The sequence below is a fragment of the Saccopteryx leptura genome, chromosome 3, assembly GCF_036850995.1.
Source record: "Saccopteryx leptura isolate mSacLep1 chromosome 3, mSacLep1_pri_phased_curated, whole genome shotgun sequence".
Lineage (NCBI taxonomy): Eukaryota > Metazoa > Chordata > Mammalia > Chiroptera > Emballonuridae > Saccopteryx > Saccopteryx leptura.
The window spans coordinates 325,138,223-325,153,939 of NC_089505.1; the positions used below are offsets into that span (position 1 = coordinate 325,138,223).

At 40.0% G+C, this 15,717-nt stretch overlaps 1 protein-coding gene across 2 annotated transcripts in view; it reads left to right on the top strand.

The window, feature by feature from the left end:
* The window catches only part of PRKDC (protein kinase, DNA-activated, catalytic subunit), a 282,873-nt gene that overhangs the window by 232,617 nt on the left and 34,539 nt on the right, over positions 1 to 15,717 (top strand). For both annotated transcript variants that reach the window (XM_066379091.1, XM_066379092.1), the window contains exon 69: positions 723 to 912. In XM_066379091.1, the coding sequence (XP_066235188.1) occupies positions 723 to 912 (190 nt within the window). The remainder of the gene's footprint in view (positions 1 to 722; positions 913 to 15,717) is intronic.

Sequence of the window (15,717 nt, forward strand, 5' to 3'; positions counted from 1 at the left end):
CTTTAGATTGAGAAATATAAGGTTAAAAACAGCTTTTGACTCGGCCCTGGCCGGTTGGCTCAGTGGTAGAGCATCGGCCTGGCGCGCAGGAGTCCTGGGTTCGATTCCCGGCCAGGGCACACAGGAGAAGCACCCATCTGCTTCTCCACCCCTCCCCCTCTCCTTCCTCTCTGTCTCTCTCTTCCCCTCCCGCAGCCAAGGCTCCATTGGAGCAAAGTTGGCCCCGGCGCTGAGGATGGCTCTGTGGCCTCTGCCTCAGGCGCTAGAGTAGCTCTGGTTGCAACAGAGCGACGCCCCGGATGGGCGGAGCATCGCCCCCTGGTGGGCGTGCCAGGTGGATCTCGGTCGTGTGTATGCGGGAGTCTGTCTGACTGCCTCCCCATTTCTGGCTTCGGAAAAATACAAAAAAAAAAAAAACACAGCTTTTGACTCAACACAGGGTGTATAGTCCATTCATTAAGAGAGAAAATTGTGAGCTTAAATGTTTTATTTTGTGAAGGTGAAGGTAATAAATGATATCTGGAAAATTCTTTGGAAATATTCTCGGTTGGTTAATTAAAATGAAGATTAAATCCAATGCCTAGAGTGTACATTTACAGTCCAGAAAATGAACAAAAATTTAATAACTAGAATTTCTGTCTGTGAGTGCTATTCAGTAGTCTCCGATATGTCAAACATTTCTTTCATGAGGCATTAATTCTCATTTTTCTTTGTTTTGTTAGATGTTTCTTTCTCAGCAAAATAGAGGAGAAACTTACTCTTCTTCCAGATGATCACAGTATGAACATGGATGAAGATGCAGATTCCAGTGACAAGATGGAAGTGCAAGAGCAAGAAGAAGATATTTGTTCTCTGATTAAGAGCTGTAAGTTCTCCATGAAAATGAAGATGATAGAGAGCTCAAGAAAACAGGTAGGTACTCATATTTTTGTTTCTGTTATATCACAGAATTTTCTTAAATTAGTTTTATTCAACTTAGCTTTTCTTTAAAATCTGAATCGTAAAGACAATTGAGTAGTTAGTACTTTCTTTTCTTTATAAAAAAAAATTAAGGAAACACCTACTTAAAATTATCCAGAAAGCCTCTAAGGTTCTTATCAAAGTTGTTAATCATTTCAAAATAATTATTTTCTCATACTGAACAAGAAAATAAGCTTAATAAGATGTTTGATCTTCTTTAACAAAATGAATGCTTACCAGTTATTTCAAATTATATCTAGATTTGGTTTGTGGAATTATATCATTTGGTAATAAGACTCTTTCTTAATGTAAGTATGCTTTACTTAAAAGTTGCATATAAACCGCCTGACCAGGCGGTGTCGCAGTGGATAGAGCATTGGACTGGGATGCGGAGGACCCAAGTTTGAGACCCCGAGGTTGCCAGCTTGAGCACAGGCTCATCTGGTTTAAGCAAAGCTCACCAGCTTGGACCCAAGGTCGATGACTAGAGCAAGGGGTTACTCGATCTACTGTATTCCCCCGGTCAAGGCATATATGAGAAAGCAATCAATGAACAACTAAAACGCCACAACGAAAAACTAATGATTGATGCATTTCATCTCTCTCTGTTCCCTTCTGTCTGTCCCTATCTATCCCTCCCTCTGACTCTCTCTGTCTCTGTAAAAAAAAAAGTTGCATATAAACCATTTAAGTATGTCAAATCATATTTGATTAGACTAGGAGAGCTTGTTCTTTTAATGACACTGTATTGATTGCTATTATAAAGCAAAGAATGTTAATATTGTAGACATACTTAATATTTCTGTTTTGTACGTTTGTGTTCACTTATAGATTATTTTTTTTGAGATGGATGTTGAATCATTTAAGAATGTTTTATTACAAATAACAGAAAACCCAACCCATAAATGAAAAGTTTAGAAGGGTTAACTTTCATTTATTATCACCTAGCACCTGCTGTCTTTCCCTTGGTTCTCTCTCCTACCATATTGGTTCAATCTGCAGATTCTACATAGTGGTACTCTTGGTGGCTCCAGGCTCACTGTTTGTGGTTAGAAATGTCTGTCCTTTTTCTTAAATCTGTTTACTCATTTTTATTTCCTTGACCTCTAACCTAGATATGGCCACCATTATTTCTCACATGGATGAATATAAAAAGTTGCTAATCCTTTGCCCTTTCTCAGATCTTTTCTTCTCACTTCAACCAAAATGCATTTTAAAATTGCACGCCTGATCACCCTGATTGTAGGGCTTTTTTGCACAGAGGTCCACATGATTTAGTAGGAGCTAAAGTTTAACCTTTGCTCCATTCAGGAAACCAACTGCTCTGTGTTATTCCTGGGTCTTATATGTTATTCCCACTACCCAATTTCATCCTTGAGTTCCCAGCCTAGACATTACCTCTGACTTAAGCTTCCTCTGTTTCCATAAGGCTAAGTCAGGTATCCTTTCCACGTGATGATCTTTTTAATGTATTATAATTGTCAACTTGGTTATATTTTGTTCAACATGGTTGTTCTAGAACCAATGAGGTGCTTGGTAATGAAAAGAGGCAAAATTCAAATTGCACTTTCGCAGTTTTGAAGAGGACAGGAAGGTAAAATGAAATAAACCAAGGATTTTATGTCATTTTTAGACTTAAATTATTCCTTTTTCCCATCTCCAACATAACTGGTATTGATAAATAACTCCATTTAGCTTTTTGTTATACATAAATATATTGTTGAAAAATTCTGAAACACCAATGTGCCATATGAAAAATTTTTGGCTATTTTGGTGATTTTTACATATTTCTAACTAATGAACTTATAATCTACTTCTTTCCTCCTCTCATCATGCTCCTCCCCTAGTTTGGATAACTTTGAGTCATAGTATAGATCACCCTTGTCTTTCCATCTGGATAAACACCCTGAGTTCCACTAAGACTCATGCACCCCTCCTCAGTGCCTTGAATGCATCTCCTGTTGTAATCAGAGCTAATGAGAAGTGGGAGACAGTGGCTGGTTCCTTCCAGAAAAAAAATATAAATAGAGAAATACTATATCCAGGAAGATGTGGTGTGGAGCCATTCTAGCGCCTGAGGCAGAGGCCACAGAGCCATCCCCAGCGCCCGGGCCAACTTTGCTCCAATGGAGCCTTGGCTGCGGGAGGGGAAGAGAGAGACAGGGAGGAAGGAGAGGGGGAGGGGTGGAGAAGCAGATGGGCACTTCTCCTGTGTGCCCTGGCCAGGAATCAAACCCGGGACTTCACACACAGGGCCGATGCTCTGCTGCTAAGCCCAGGCCTTGCTTCACTTTAGTTCATTGACTGATTGCTTGTCATATGTGCCATGACTACGGAAGCCCAGTGTTTTGAACGAGCGACCTTAGCACTCCAGGTTGACGCTCTATTCACTGCACCACCATAGGCGAGGTTGTCACTGTATACTTGACCCCAGTTATTCTTTACCACCCTCCTTCCATGTGATAATCACCACACTGTTGTCTGTATCTATGAACTTTTGTCTCATTAGTTCACTTGGTGCTTTCAGTTTCATATCCCCTATATGAGTGAAAACATATGGTTCTTGACTTTTTATGAATGATATTCTCAAGGTCCATCCATTTTGTCACAAATGGCAGTATTTTATTTTTTTCTTATGGCTGAGTAGTGTTACACTGTACATATGTACTACTTTTGTGTGTTTTTTTTTTTTTTACTTTTTTATTGAATATACTGTGGTGCCATTGGTTGATAAAATTACATAGGTTTCAGCTGTATAGTTCTACAACACATCATCTGTGCACTGTATTGTGTGTTCACCGCCCCAAGTCAAGTCTCCTTTCATCACCATTTATCCCCCATACCCTCTTCTACCTCACCCCTTTCAATGTGGTCATCTCCATGCTGTTGTCTGTGTCTGTGAGTTTGGTTTTTTGTTCTTTGTGAATCCCTTCACCTTTTTCACTCAGCCCACAAACCCCCTGCCCTCTGACAACTGTCAGTCTGTTCTCTATCTATGAATCTGTTTCTATTATTTGTTAGTTTATTTTGTTCATTAGAGTCCTCATATGAATGAAATCATATGGTACTTGTCTTTCTCTTCCTGGCTTATTTCACTTAGCATCATGCTTTCCATGTCCATCCATGCTGTCACAAAGGGTATTTTTTCCTCTTTTATGGCTGAGGAGTATTCCATTGTGTAAATAGACCACGGCTTTTTTTTATCTACTCATCTACTGGTGGACACTTGAGTTGTTTCCAAATACTGGCTATATTAAATAACACTGCAGTAAACATGGTGTGTATATATTCTTTCTAGTGTTAGAATTTCTTCAGATATATTCCCAGAAGTGGAATTGCTGGTTCATAAGGGAGTTCCTTTTTTTTTAACTGATTTTAGAGAAAAAGAAACATCAATTTGTTGTTCCACCTGTTTATGCATTCATTGGTTGATTCTTGTATGTGCTCTGACTGGGGACTGAATCCACAACCTTGGAATGTTGGGCCAGTGGTCTAACCAGCTGAGCTACCCAGTGAGACCCTCAAGGCAGTTTTATTTTTAATTTTTGGGGGTAACTTCGTACTGCTTTCCACAGTGGCTATACCAGTCTGCATCCCCACCAACAGTGCATGAGGGCTCCCTTTTCTCCACATACTCAACAACTCTTGTTCTTTGTTGATTTATTGATGATAACCTTTCTGACGGGTGAGGTGATTTCTTTTTGTGATTTTAATTTGCATTTCTCTGATGATTAGTGACTTTGAGCATTTTTTCATATGTCTATTGGCCATCTGTATGTCCTCTTTGAAGAAATGTGTACTGTATTCAGGTTCTTTGCTCATTTTTTAATTGGATTGTTTGTTTTTTGGCGTTGAATTTTATAAGTTTCTTGTAAATTTTGGATATTGGCTCCTTATCAGATGTATCATTGGCAAATATATTATTCCATTCATTGTGTTATGTTTTTGTTTTGTTGACGGTTTCCTTTGCTGTGTAAAAACATTTTAGTTGATGTAGTCCCATTGGTTTATTTTTTCTTTTGTTTCCCTTGCCTAAGGTGTTACATTAGAAACCATATTGCTATGAGAAATGTCTGAGATTTTACTGACTGTTTTTTTTCTAGAATTTTTATGGTTTATAGCAGACGTCCTCAAACTACAGCCCACGGGCCACATGCAGCCCCCTGAGGCCATTTATACGCCCCCCCCCCACACTTCCGGAAGGGGCACCTCTTTCATTGGTGGTCAGAGAGAGGAGCACTGTATGTGGCGGCCTTCCGACAGTCTGAGGGACAGTGAACTGGCCCCCTGTGTAAAAAGTTTGGGGACCCCTGGTATAGAATATTTCATTTCAAAATGTATAAGTCTTTAATTCATTTTGAGTTTATTCTCATTTGTGGTGTAAGAATGTGGTCTTGTTTCGAATGAATGTGGTAGCGCAGTGAATAGATTGTTGACCTGGGACGCTGAGGACCCAGGTTCGAAACCCACAGGTTGCCTGCTTGAGCATGGCTCACTAGCTTGACCACAAGGTCATCAGCTTGAGCGTGGGATCATGGACAGGACCCCAAGGGATTGCTGGCTTGAAGCCCAAGGTTGCTAGCTTGAGCAAGGGGTCACTGGCTCAGCTGGAGACCCCTGGTCAAGGCCCATATGAGAAAGTAAACAATGAACAACTAAAGTGCTGCAATTACAAGGTGATGCTTCTCATCTCCTGTTCTGTCTGTTAGTCCCTGGCTGGTGCCCACCCCCACACACTAAAAAAAAAAAGAAAACATGATCTAGTTTCACTTTTTGCACATAGTTGTCCAATTTTCCCAACACCATTTATTGAATGGACTATCCTTACCTCATTGCATGTTTTTGCCACCCTTGTCTAATATTGAGTGACCCTAAAGGTGTGGGTTTATTTCTGTTCCATTGACCTATATGTCTGTTTTTATGGCAGTTTCATGTTTTGTTTTCTATTGCTTTGTAGTATAGTTTGATATCAAGTAGTGGGATTCTTTCAACTTTGTTCTTCTTTCTTAAGACTGCTGTAGCTATTTGAGGTCATTTGTAGTTCCATATGAATTTTGGAATATTCCAGTTCTGTGATAAATGCCATTGGTATCTTGATAGGACTATATTGAATGCATAGATTGCTTTGGTTAGTATGGACATTTTTTTTTTCCTGAAATGAGAAGCAGGGAGGCAGAGAGATAGACTCCCCCATGCACCCCACTGGGTTTAACTGGTATGCCCACTAGCTGGCGATGCTGTGCCCATTTAGGGCATTGCTTCATTGCAACCAGAGCCATCCTAATGCTTGAGGCAGAGGCCATGGAGCCATCCTCAGCACCCAGGCCAACTTTGCTCCAAAGGAGCCTTGGCTCCGGGAGGGGAAGAGAGAGATAGAGAGGAAGGAGAGGGGGAAGGGTAGAGAAGCAGATGAACACCTCTCCTGTGTGCCATGGTGGGAATCAAACCCGGGACTTCCACACACCAGGCCAATGCTTTACCACTGAGCCAACTGGCCAGGGCAGTATGAACATTTTAATGTTAATTCTTTCTATATATGAACATGATATATGCTTCTACTTACTTGTATCTTCTTCAGTTTATATCTTCAGTATTTTATAATTTTCCAAGTACTGTACAGGTCTTTTACATCCCTGGTTAAATTTGTTCTTAGGTGTTTTATTTTTTTGATGAAGTTGTGAATGAGATTGTTTTCTTATTTTCTCGTGTGTGTGTGTGTGTGTGTGTGTGTGTAAAATAGAGAGAGAGAGAGAGAGAGAGAGAGAGAGAGAGATAGGGACAGTCAGACAGGAAGGGAGAAAGATGAGAAGCATCAATTTTTCATTCAGCTCATTAGTTGGTCATTGACTGCTTTCTTGTATGTGCCTTGACTGGGCGGGGGGCTACAGCAGAGAAAGTGACCCCTTGCTTAAGCCAGCGACCTTGGGCTTCAAGCCAGCAACATTTGGGCTCAAGCCAGCAACCATGGGATCATGTCTATGATCCCACACTCAAGCTGGCGACCTCAGGGTTTCGAACCTGGGTCCGCCCTGTCCCATTCTGATGCTCTATCCACTGTGCCACCACCTAGTCAGGCCTTATTTTACCTTTCAGATGGTTCATTATCGGTGTATAAAATGCAACTTATTTTATACCCTGCTGCTTTACTGAATTCATTTATCAGTGCTTGTAGATTTTTGGTGGAAACCTATTTTTTATCCAGTCCTTTGTCAAAGAACACTTTGGTTGTGTCCACGTCTTGGCCACTGTGAATAATACAGCAGTGGTGCTTATATCTTTGCAAATAACTGTTTTCAAATTTTGGGGGTAGGTATTGAGAAAAGGGTATTCTGGGCCACATGGTAACTATATTAATTTTTTGAGAAACCTCCAACTGTTTTCCATAGTGACTGTACCAGTTTGTATTGTCACCAGCAGTGTACTCAAGTTCCCTTTACTCTACATCCTCTCAAACACTTGTTATTTCTTGTTGATAATAGCCATTTCTAACAGGTTAGGTGGTATCTCATTGTAGTTTTGATTTGCATTTCCCTATTAGCTAATGAAGTTGGGCATCTTTTCATATCTGTTGGCCATCTGTATGGTTTTTTGGGGGGAGAAGAGTGTATTCAGGTCCTCTGCCCATTTTTTAATTGGATTAGTCTATTTTTTTGGTTTTGGGGTATATGAGTTCTTTATATGATACAATTTGCATATTAACCCCTGTCAGAGCTGTTGTTTGCAAATACCCTACCCATTTGGTTGGTTGCTTTTTTCTTTTTGTTGGCACTTTCTTTTGCTGTGCAGAAGCATTTCAGTTTGGTATAGTCTCATTCATATAATTTTGCTTTTACCTCCCTTGCCTTTGGAGTCAATTCATAAAATCCTTTGTAGATACAAAGTCCATAAATTTAATACCTATGCTTTCTTCTATGTACCAGTAATTTATTATTTCAGAACTTATAGTAAGGTTTTTAATTTATTTTGAGTCAACTTTTGTATATAAGAACAAACATCTGCCTGACCTGTGGTGGTACAGTAGGTATAGCATCGACCTGGAACACTGAGGTCCCTGGTTCAAAACCCCGGGCTTGCCTGGTCAAGGCACATATGGGAGTTGATGCTTTCTGCTCCTCCCCCCTTCTCTCTGTCTATTTCTCTGTCTCTGTCTCCTCTCTCTAAACAAATGAATAAATAAACATCTAAAAAAGAGAGAGAGAGAACAAACATCAGTCTAGTTTTATTGCTTTGAATGTGGCTTTCCAATTTTCTTAGCACCGTTTATTGAAAAGATTTTCTTTTCTCCATTGTATGTTTTTGGCTCCTTTGTTGAAAATTACTTGCCCATGTACATGTGTTTTTTATTTCTGGGCTCTCAGTTCTGTTGCATTGATCTGTTTTTCTGCACATACCATGTTGTTTTGATTATTGTTACTTTGTAGTATAATTCAAAATCAGATAGTATAATGCCTCCAACTTCATTCTTTTTTTTTTTCTTCTCAGGATTGCTTTGGCTATTTGGGGATCTTTTGCAGTCCCGTATAAATCTGATGCTGTTTTGTTCTATTTCTTTAAAAAATGCCATTGAGATTTTTATGGAGATTGCATTAAATCTGTATTTTGTTTTAGGTAATATGACAGTTTTAACTGTTGATTTTTGTGATCTGTGAATGTGGAATATCTTTCCATTTCTTTATATATTTTTACATATCGTTTAGTAAAGCTTTGTAGTTTTCAATGTATAGGTTCCTCACATCTTTTGTTAAATGTATCCCCAGATATTTTATTCTCTTTGTTGCAACTGCAAAGGGATTTTTTATTTTCATTTCTTTTTCCGAATTTTCATTGTTAGTATAAAAATGTAATGGATTTTTGTACATTGATTTTTGTATCTTGCAACTTCACTGTATTTGTTTATAGTCTTTTGTAGTTCTTTGTGGAGTCTTTAGCATTTTCTATATAGAGAATTATGTCATCTCTTAAAAAGCAAGTTTACATCTTTATCACCAATCTAGATACCTTTTGTTTCTTTCTCTTGCATGATTGCTCTGCCTCTGAGTTCTAATACTATGTTGAAGAAAAGTGGTGAGAGTGAACAGCCTTGTCTTATTTCTAATTTTAGAGGAGAAGCTTTCAGTTTTTCACTGTTGAATATAATATTAGCTGCAGCTTTGTCATGAATGGTCTTTATTATGTTGAGGTTCTTTCTCTACTTGTTTTATTAAGTGTTTTAATATATTGGTGTTATATCTTGTCAAGTTCTTTTTCTGCATTTATTGATATTATAATACAGTTTTTATCCTTCATTTTGTTAATTTGGTATAGTACGTTGATTGATTTACCTAACTTGAACAATCCCTGTAGCCTGGAATGAACACTACTTGATTGTGCTATATATTATTATAATGTATTGTTGTATTAGATTTGTTTGTATTTTGTTTAGAAGTTTTCCATCAGTATTTATTACACATTTTGGCCTGCAGGGTTTTTGTGTGTGTTGTCCTTGACAGGTTCTAGTATCATGGTAATGTTGGCCTCATAATGTGTTAGAAAGTATTTCCTCTTCACTTTTTTGGAAGAGTTTGTGAACGATAGATATCAAATCTTCTTTTACTTTGGTAGAATTCACTGGTGAAGCCACCTGGTCCTGTACTTGTGCTTTTTGGGGAGGTTTTTGGTAGTTGTCTTAATTTCCTCACTCTTAATTGGTCTATTTAGATTTTCCAGTTTTTCATTATACAGTCTAGGAAAGTTATATATTTCTAGGAACTTATTCATTTCTTCTAGGTTATTGAATTTGGTGGCATGTGGTCTTTCATAGTATTTGTGTGTGATCCTTTGTATTTCTGTGATGTCTGTGGTAATTTCTCTTTCATTTTTTATTTTGTTTACTTGAGTCTTTTCCCTTTTTTCCATGGTGACAGCCACGGGTTTGTCAATTCTGCTGGTCAATTTTAGTAATTTTTTCAAAGAACTAGCTCTGTCACATTATTATTTTATTTTTATTTATTTATTTATTTTGTATTTTTTCAAAGTTAGAAGCAGGGAGGCAGTCAGACAGACTCCCTGCATGTGCCCAACCGGGATCCACCTGATGCTCTGCCCATCTGGGGCATTGCCCGCTGCAACCAGAGCCATTCTGGTGCCTGAGGTGGAAGCCATAGAGCCGTCCTCAGCGCCCAGGCCAACTCTGCTCCAGTGGAGCCTTGGCTGCAGGAGGGGAAGAGAGAGATGGAAAGGAAGGAGAGGGGGAAGGATGGAGAAGCAGATGTGTGCTTCTCCTGTGTGCCCTGACCAGGAATCAAACCCAGGACTTCTACACACCAGGCCGATGCTCTACCGTTGAGCCATCTGGCCAGGACCTAATTTTTTTTATTTCATTTAATTTTGCTTTAATTTTTATTATTTCTTTTACTCTGATGTAAGGCTGCTTTTGTTTTTCTTTTTTTAGTTATTTAAGATGTAATGTTAAGTTTACTTGGGATTTTTTTTGTTTCTTGAGATAGGCCTATAATGATATAAACTTCCGCTAACTATGCTTTTGCTACATCCCAGAAGTGTTAATGTGTTGTATTCTCATTTGTTTCTATATCTTTTTTTTTAGGTTTTATTTATTGATTTTAGAGAAAAGGAGAAGAGAGAAAGGGGCAGAGGAGTGGGAAGCATCAACTCATAATAGTTGCTTCTCATATATGCCTTGACCAGTCAATCCCAGTGTTTCAGACCAGTGACCTCAGCATTCCAGCTTGATGCTTTAAAACTGCGCCACCACATGTCAGGCTCTATATATCATTTCTTGTTGTTGCTTTTTGTGACAGAGACAGAGAGGGACAGATAGGGACAGATAGACAGGAAGGGAGAGAGATAAGAAGCATCAGTTTTTCATTGCAGCACCTTAGTTGTTCATTGATTGCTTTCTCATATGTGCCTTGACCAGGGGGGCTACAGCAGACCAAGTGACCCCTTGCTCAAGCCAGAGACCTTGGGCTCAAGCCGGTGACCTCGGGGTTTCGAACCTGGGTCTTCTGTGTCTCAGTCTGACACTCTGTCCACTGTGCTACCGCCTAGTCAGACTATATATCTTTTGATCTCACCTTTTAATTCTTTTTTGACATAATTGATTTTTAAGAACATGTTTAATCTTTATATTTGTGTTTTTTATGCTTCCTTTTTGCTGTTGATTTCTAATTTCAAAGCATTGTGGTTGGAGAATATGCTTGGTATGATTTCAGTCTTCTAAAATTTGTTGAGACTAGTTTTGTGTTCCAACATATGGGTTATCCTTGAGAATATTTCATGTGCACTAGGGAAGAATATATAATCTGGTATTCAGGGATGAAAAGCTCAAAGTAATAATTACATCCATTTGTTTTCATGTATTATTTAAGGCCAATATTTTCTTATTGCTTTTCTGTTTGAATGATCTACCCATACCTGTCTATATGTATAACTCTTTATCAGTTTCCTCACTTTACTTCTGTTATAATTGCTTTACCTGCAGGGGGTGGGGCAAAGGTAGTTTTACAATTGTGAGTACACAAAACACAGTTTATTTTTATATTATTTATTATTGAATTTTTTTCCATATGAACAACTGCAAACCTAGTTTTGTCCACACCCGTACAGCGTCTTCTGTTTCTTCTGATTGCACTTTATCTCCATTCCCCTTTGCAAATTCAGACCTTCATGCCCTCTTCTTTTATGTGTCTGTTTTCACAGATTATTCCCATTTATGTTGTGAGTTCATTTCCCAATAGTGTAGCAGAAATTAGCTGCAAACGGAGGATAATAAACGCCCAGACAACTTGATGGAGGAAAAGGGACTTAGTAGTAGTCGGCAGAGCACGTGGAATTAGTAGCTCCAAAAACATGAGCTCCCCAAAGTTAGATTTCTTACATCTTATATACCTTTAGCTTTTACATATCAAGTGCCTGATTTCTTTGACTTCTTTGTTTTCAGACCTATATGATTTTTGTGTCTCCAGGAGGGGAGAGGGTAAGAGGAGGTCTGGACTGTCTGTCCTTGACTATTCACATAAGCCATTCTTCTTGCTAGTGCTGCAGGTTTATTTCAGGGAACTGACAACAAGGACCACAGCTGTGATTTGTTACTTTTCAAACTTTCTCAGTCAGCCCTTCCTCCCTCAGTCTGAAAGGCTGAGTTCACTGGCTTGAGCATAAGATCACAGATATTGCAGGCCCCCCTTTCCTGCATTTTTCTGGTTTCTCTCAATAGTAACAACTATTGTCTTCTTCTCTTTTTATTTATTTATTTATTTATTTTTATTTATTTTTATTTTTATTTTTTTACAGAGACAGAGAGAGTCAGAGAGAGGGACAGACAGGGAAAGGCAGACAAGAAGGGAGAGAGATAAGAAGCATCAATTCTTTGTTGTGACACCTTAGTTGTTCATTGATTGCTTTCTCATATATGCCTTGATTGGGGGGGAGGGGCTACAGCAGAGTGAGTGACCCCTTGCTCAAACCAGAGACCTTGGGCTTCAAGCCAGCAACCTTTAGGCTCAAGCTAGTGACCATGGGGTCATGTCTATGATCCCACACTCAAACCAGCAACCCCATGCTCAAGCTTGTGAGCCCGTGCTCAAGCCAAATGAGCCTATGCTCAAGCTGGTGACTATGGGGTTTCAAACCTGGGTCCTCCATGTCCCAGTCCAATGCTCTATCCACTGCACCACCAGCTGGTCTAGCTTCTTCTCTCTTTTTAAATGTTTATACATCCTTTAACCTTCATGTGATATTTAAGTGTATAGCGTCCTGTTCTAAAAAAAGAGATTGTATTATACTGCTTTCATCTGCTTTTTGATTATCTTATTCATAGTTTTGTATCCTTTTGTTCTTTATATCAGGTAGAATAACCCTCTTGAGAATTTTCTGCAGTGAGGGTTTTCTGGTGGTATATTCTCTCAGCTTCTGTATTTCTGGAAAAGTCTTTATTTCTCCTTCATATCTAAAGGATAACTGCTGGATGTGTTATTTTTGGCTGGTAATTTCTCTTTCAGTAGTTTGAATATTGGATTCTACTCTCTCCTAGTTTGTACAGTTTCTGTTGAGAAATCCAATCATAATCTAATGGGAATTCTTTTGTAGGTTACTGTCTTATTTGCCCTAGCTGCCTTGAGAATTTTTTCTTTTTCATTAATTTTTGACAGTTTTAATACAATAGGTCTTGGAGAAGGCTTTTTTGGATCAAGATATTTAGGTGTTCTCTTTGCTTTTTGGATTCGAAGATCTAGCTCTATTTATAGGTATGGAAAGTTCTCGCCGTGGCCGGTTGGCTCAGCGGTAGAGCGTCGGCCTAGCGTGCGGAGGACCCGGGTTCGATTCCCGGCCAGGGCACACAGGAGAAGCGCCCATTTGCTTCTCCACCCCTCCGCCGCGCTTTCCTCTCTGTCTCTCTCTTCCCCTCCCGCAGCCAAGGCTCCATTGGAGCAAAGATGGCCCGGGCGCTGGGGATGGCTCTGTGGCCTATGCCTCAGGCGCTAGAGTGGCTCTGGTCGCAACATGGCGACGCCCAGGATGGGCAGAGCATCGCCCCCTGGTGGGCAGAGCGTCGCCCCTGGTGGGCGTGCCGGGTGGATCCCGGTCGAGCGCATGCGGGAGTCTGTCTGACTGTCTCTCCCTGTTTCCAAGCTTCAGAAAAAAAAAAAAAAAAAAAAAAAAAAAAAAAAAAAGAAAGTTCTCATCAACTCTCTGAATAGTCTCTGTTCCCTCCTCCTGCTTGTCTGGTGTTCCCGTTATTATATTACTCTTTCTGATGGGGTCAGGTAGTTCTCGTGGAGTTCTTTTGTTTTTTCCTCCTTCTCAGGTCTCTCTTCTTCCATTTCTGTCATTACTGGATTTCTTTCTTTGATATCATTGATTCTTTTTTTTTCTTTCTTTTTTTTTTTGTATTTTTCTGAAGCTGTAAACGAGGAGAGACAGTCAGACAGACTCCCGCATGCGCCGGACCGGGATCCACCAGCACGCCCACCAGGGGCGACGCTCTGCCCACCAGGGGGCGATGCTCTGCCCCTCCGGGGCGTTACTCTGCTGCGACCAGAGCCACTCTAGCACCTGGGGCAGAGGCCAAGGAGCCATCCCCAGCGCCCAGGCCATCTTTGCTCCAATGGAGCCCTGGCTGCAGGAGGGGAAAAGAGAGACAGAGAGGAAGGAGGGGGGGACGGAGAAGCAAATGGTCGCTTCTCCTATGTGCCCCGGCCGGGAATCGAACCTGGGTCCCCCACACGCCAGGCCGACGCTCTATCGCTGAGCCAACCAGCCAGGGCCTGATATCATTGATTCTTTCTTTCACAGAGTCAGTTCTATTTTCTAAGCTCACTAGTTTATTCTTTTTTGCTTTTATTTAGTTCTTCATCTCTAGAACTTTTTTCTTACAGAGAACTGAGAGTTTTTTTTTATTTTTTTATTTATTGATGTACTTGAGAGAGAGGGAGAGAGACAAAATATCATTTATTTGTTGTTCTACTTAGCTGTGCATTCACCAGATGCTTCACATATGTTCCCTTACCCACAACTTTGTCATTTCCAGACAATGCTCTGAATGACTGAGCTAACCATCTAGAAATATCCATAATTTTTACTTGGGTCTTTTATAAAGGTTTGTTCTTTTGGTAAGTGGTTTGTTTTGTTTGTTGATTTTATTTCAGAGTATTAAACTGAGTTCATTCAACTGCTTGGTTATCTGTGTTTTCTTGTATCTCACTGAGTTTTTTCAGAACTGCAGTTTTGAAATCTTTGTCATTTAAATCACATATTTTCATGTCTATATGTTTATTTTCTGGAGATATTTTCTTTCTGAGATGCCTCATTACTTTGGTTATTCATAGTATTTTGTGGATCCTGTTTAAGTGGCATTTCTATAGTATAGTGAATTTTAAGGAGTGTGCTACCAGAATTTTTATCAGGGGCACTGACATGTTTTTTCTTAGGTTGTCAAATAAAAGAATGACAGAAACCAGCACAACAATAGCTGTCTAGTATGAATGAATCAAAATTATACCTATTTTTGAATCGTATTAGCAAAAAATATATTTTTGATGTGCCTAAGAATTTTAGTAATTACGTGTGTCACGAGTAGAAAAGGGTTGAAAACTGCTGCTCTAGTAGATTAATAAGAAGTGTTTTTATTGTTTTCCAGAAGTTGGCATGAAACCATTAGGTTTTTGTTTTTTTTTTCATTTCTTTTCATTGCTGTGGCTTTTCAGATCTCTGCCTGTCAGTGGAAAATGTCCTGTGTTCTGTGGGGAGGTCAGCACCTCCTTAATGACCAGGTTGCTTCAGTCTCAAGGCACCAACCCCACAGGGACATGTGTTGGGCAGTTGGGTTCCAACTCCATGAAATCGCAGTACTGTCCTCTGCATCCCAAGCCTACCAGCAGTGTAGCTGTGTTGGGTGGGAGTGGCGTGAGCTGGGAGAGAGAGGATGGCTGATGCCTTTGTGATGCCCAGTAGTGGTGACTGGCATAACTCAGCAGCCTCCCCTCTGTATCTCCATCCATGCTAGTATTCACCACAGAGGACACCTGTCACTCGGGAAAAATTGTTTCTGTAGTTTTAGTTCTCAGGTTGCAGATAATGTACACTTCATCTGACATTCAGTACTACAGCTTTTGGCTCTCACTGCTAGCTCTGGGAGTTTGAGGGGAGGTGACCAGATTCTGTGGCTTTGTTTTTCTGCCTGGTGATGGCAAGTGCCAGACAACCATTGCCATACCTCTGTTCTTTGTCCCTGCCCAGGTCACTGAGTTTTGCTGCAAC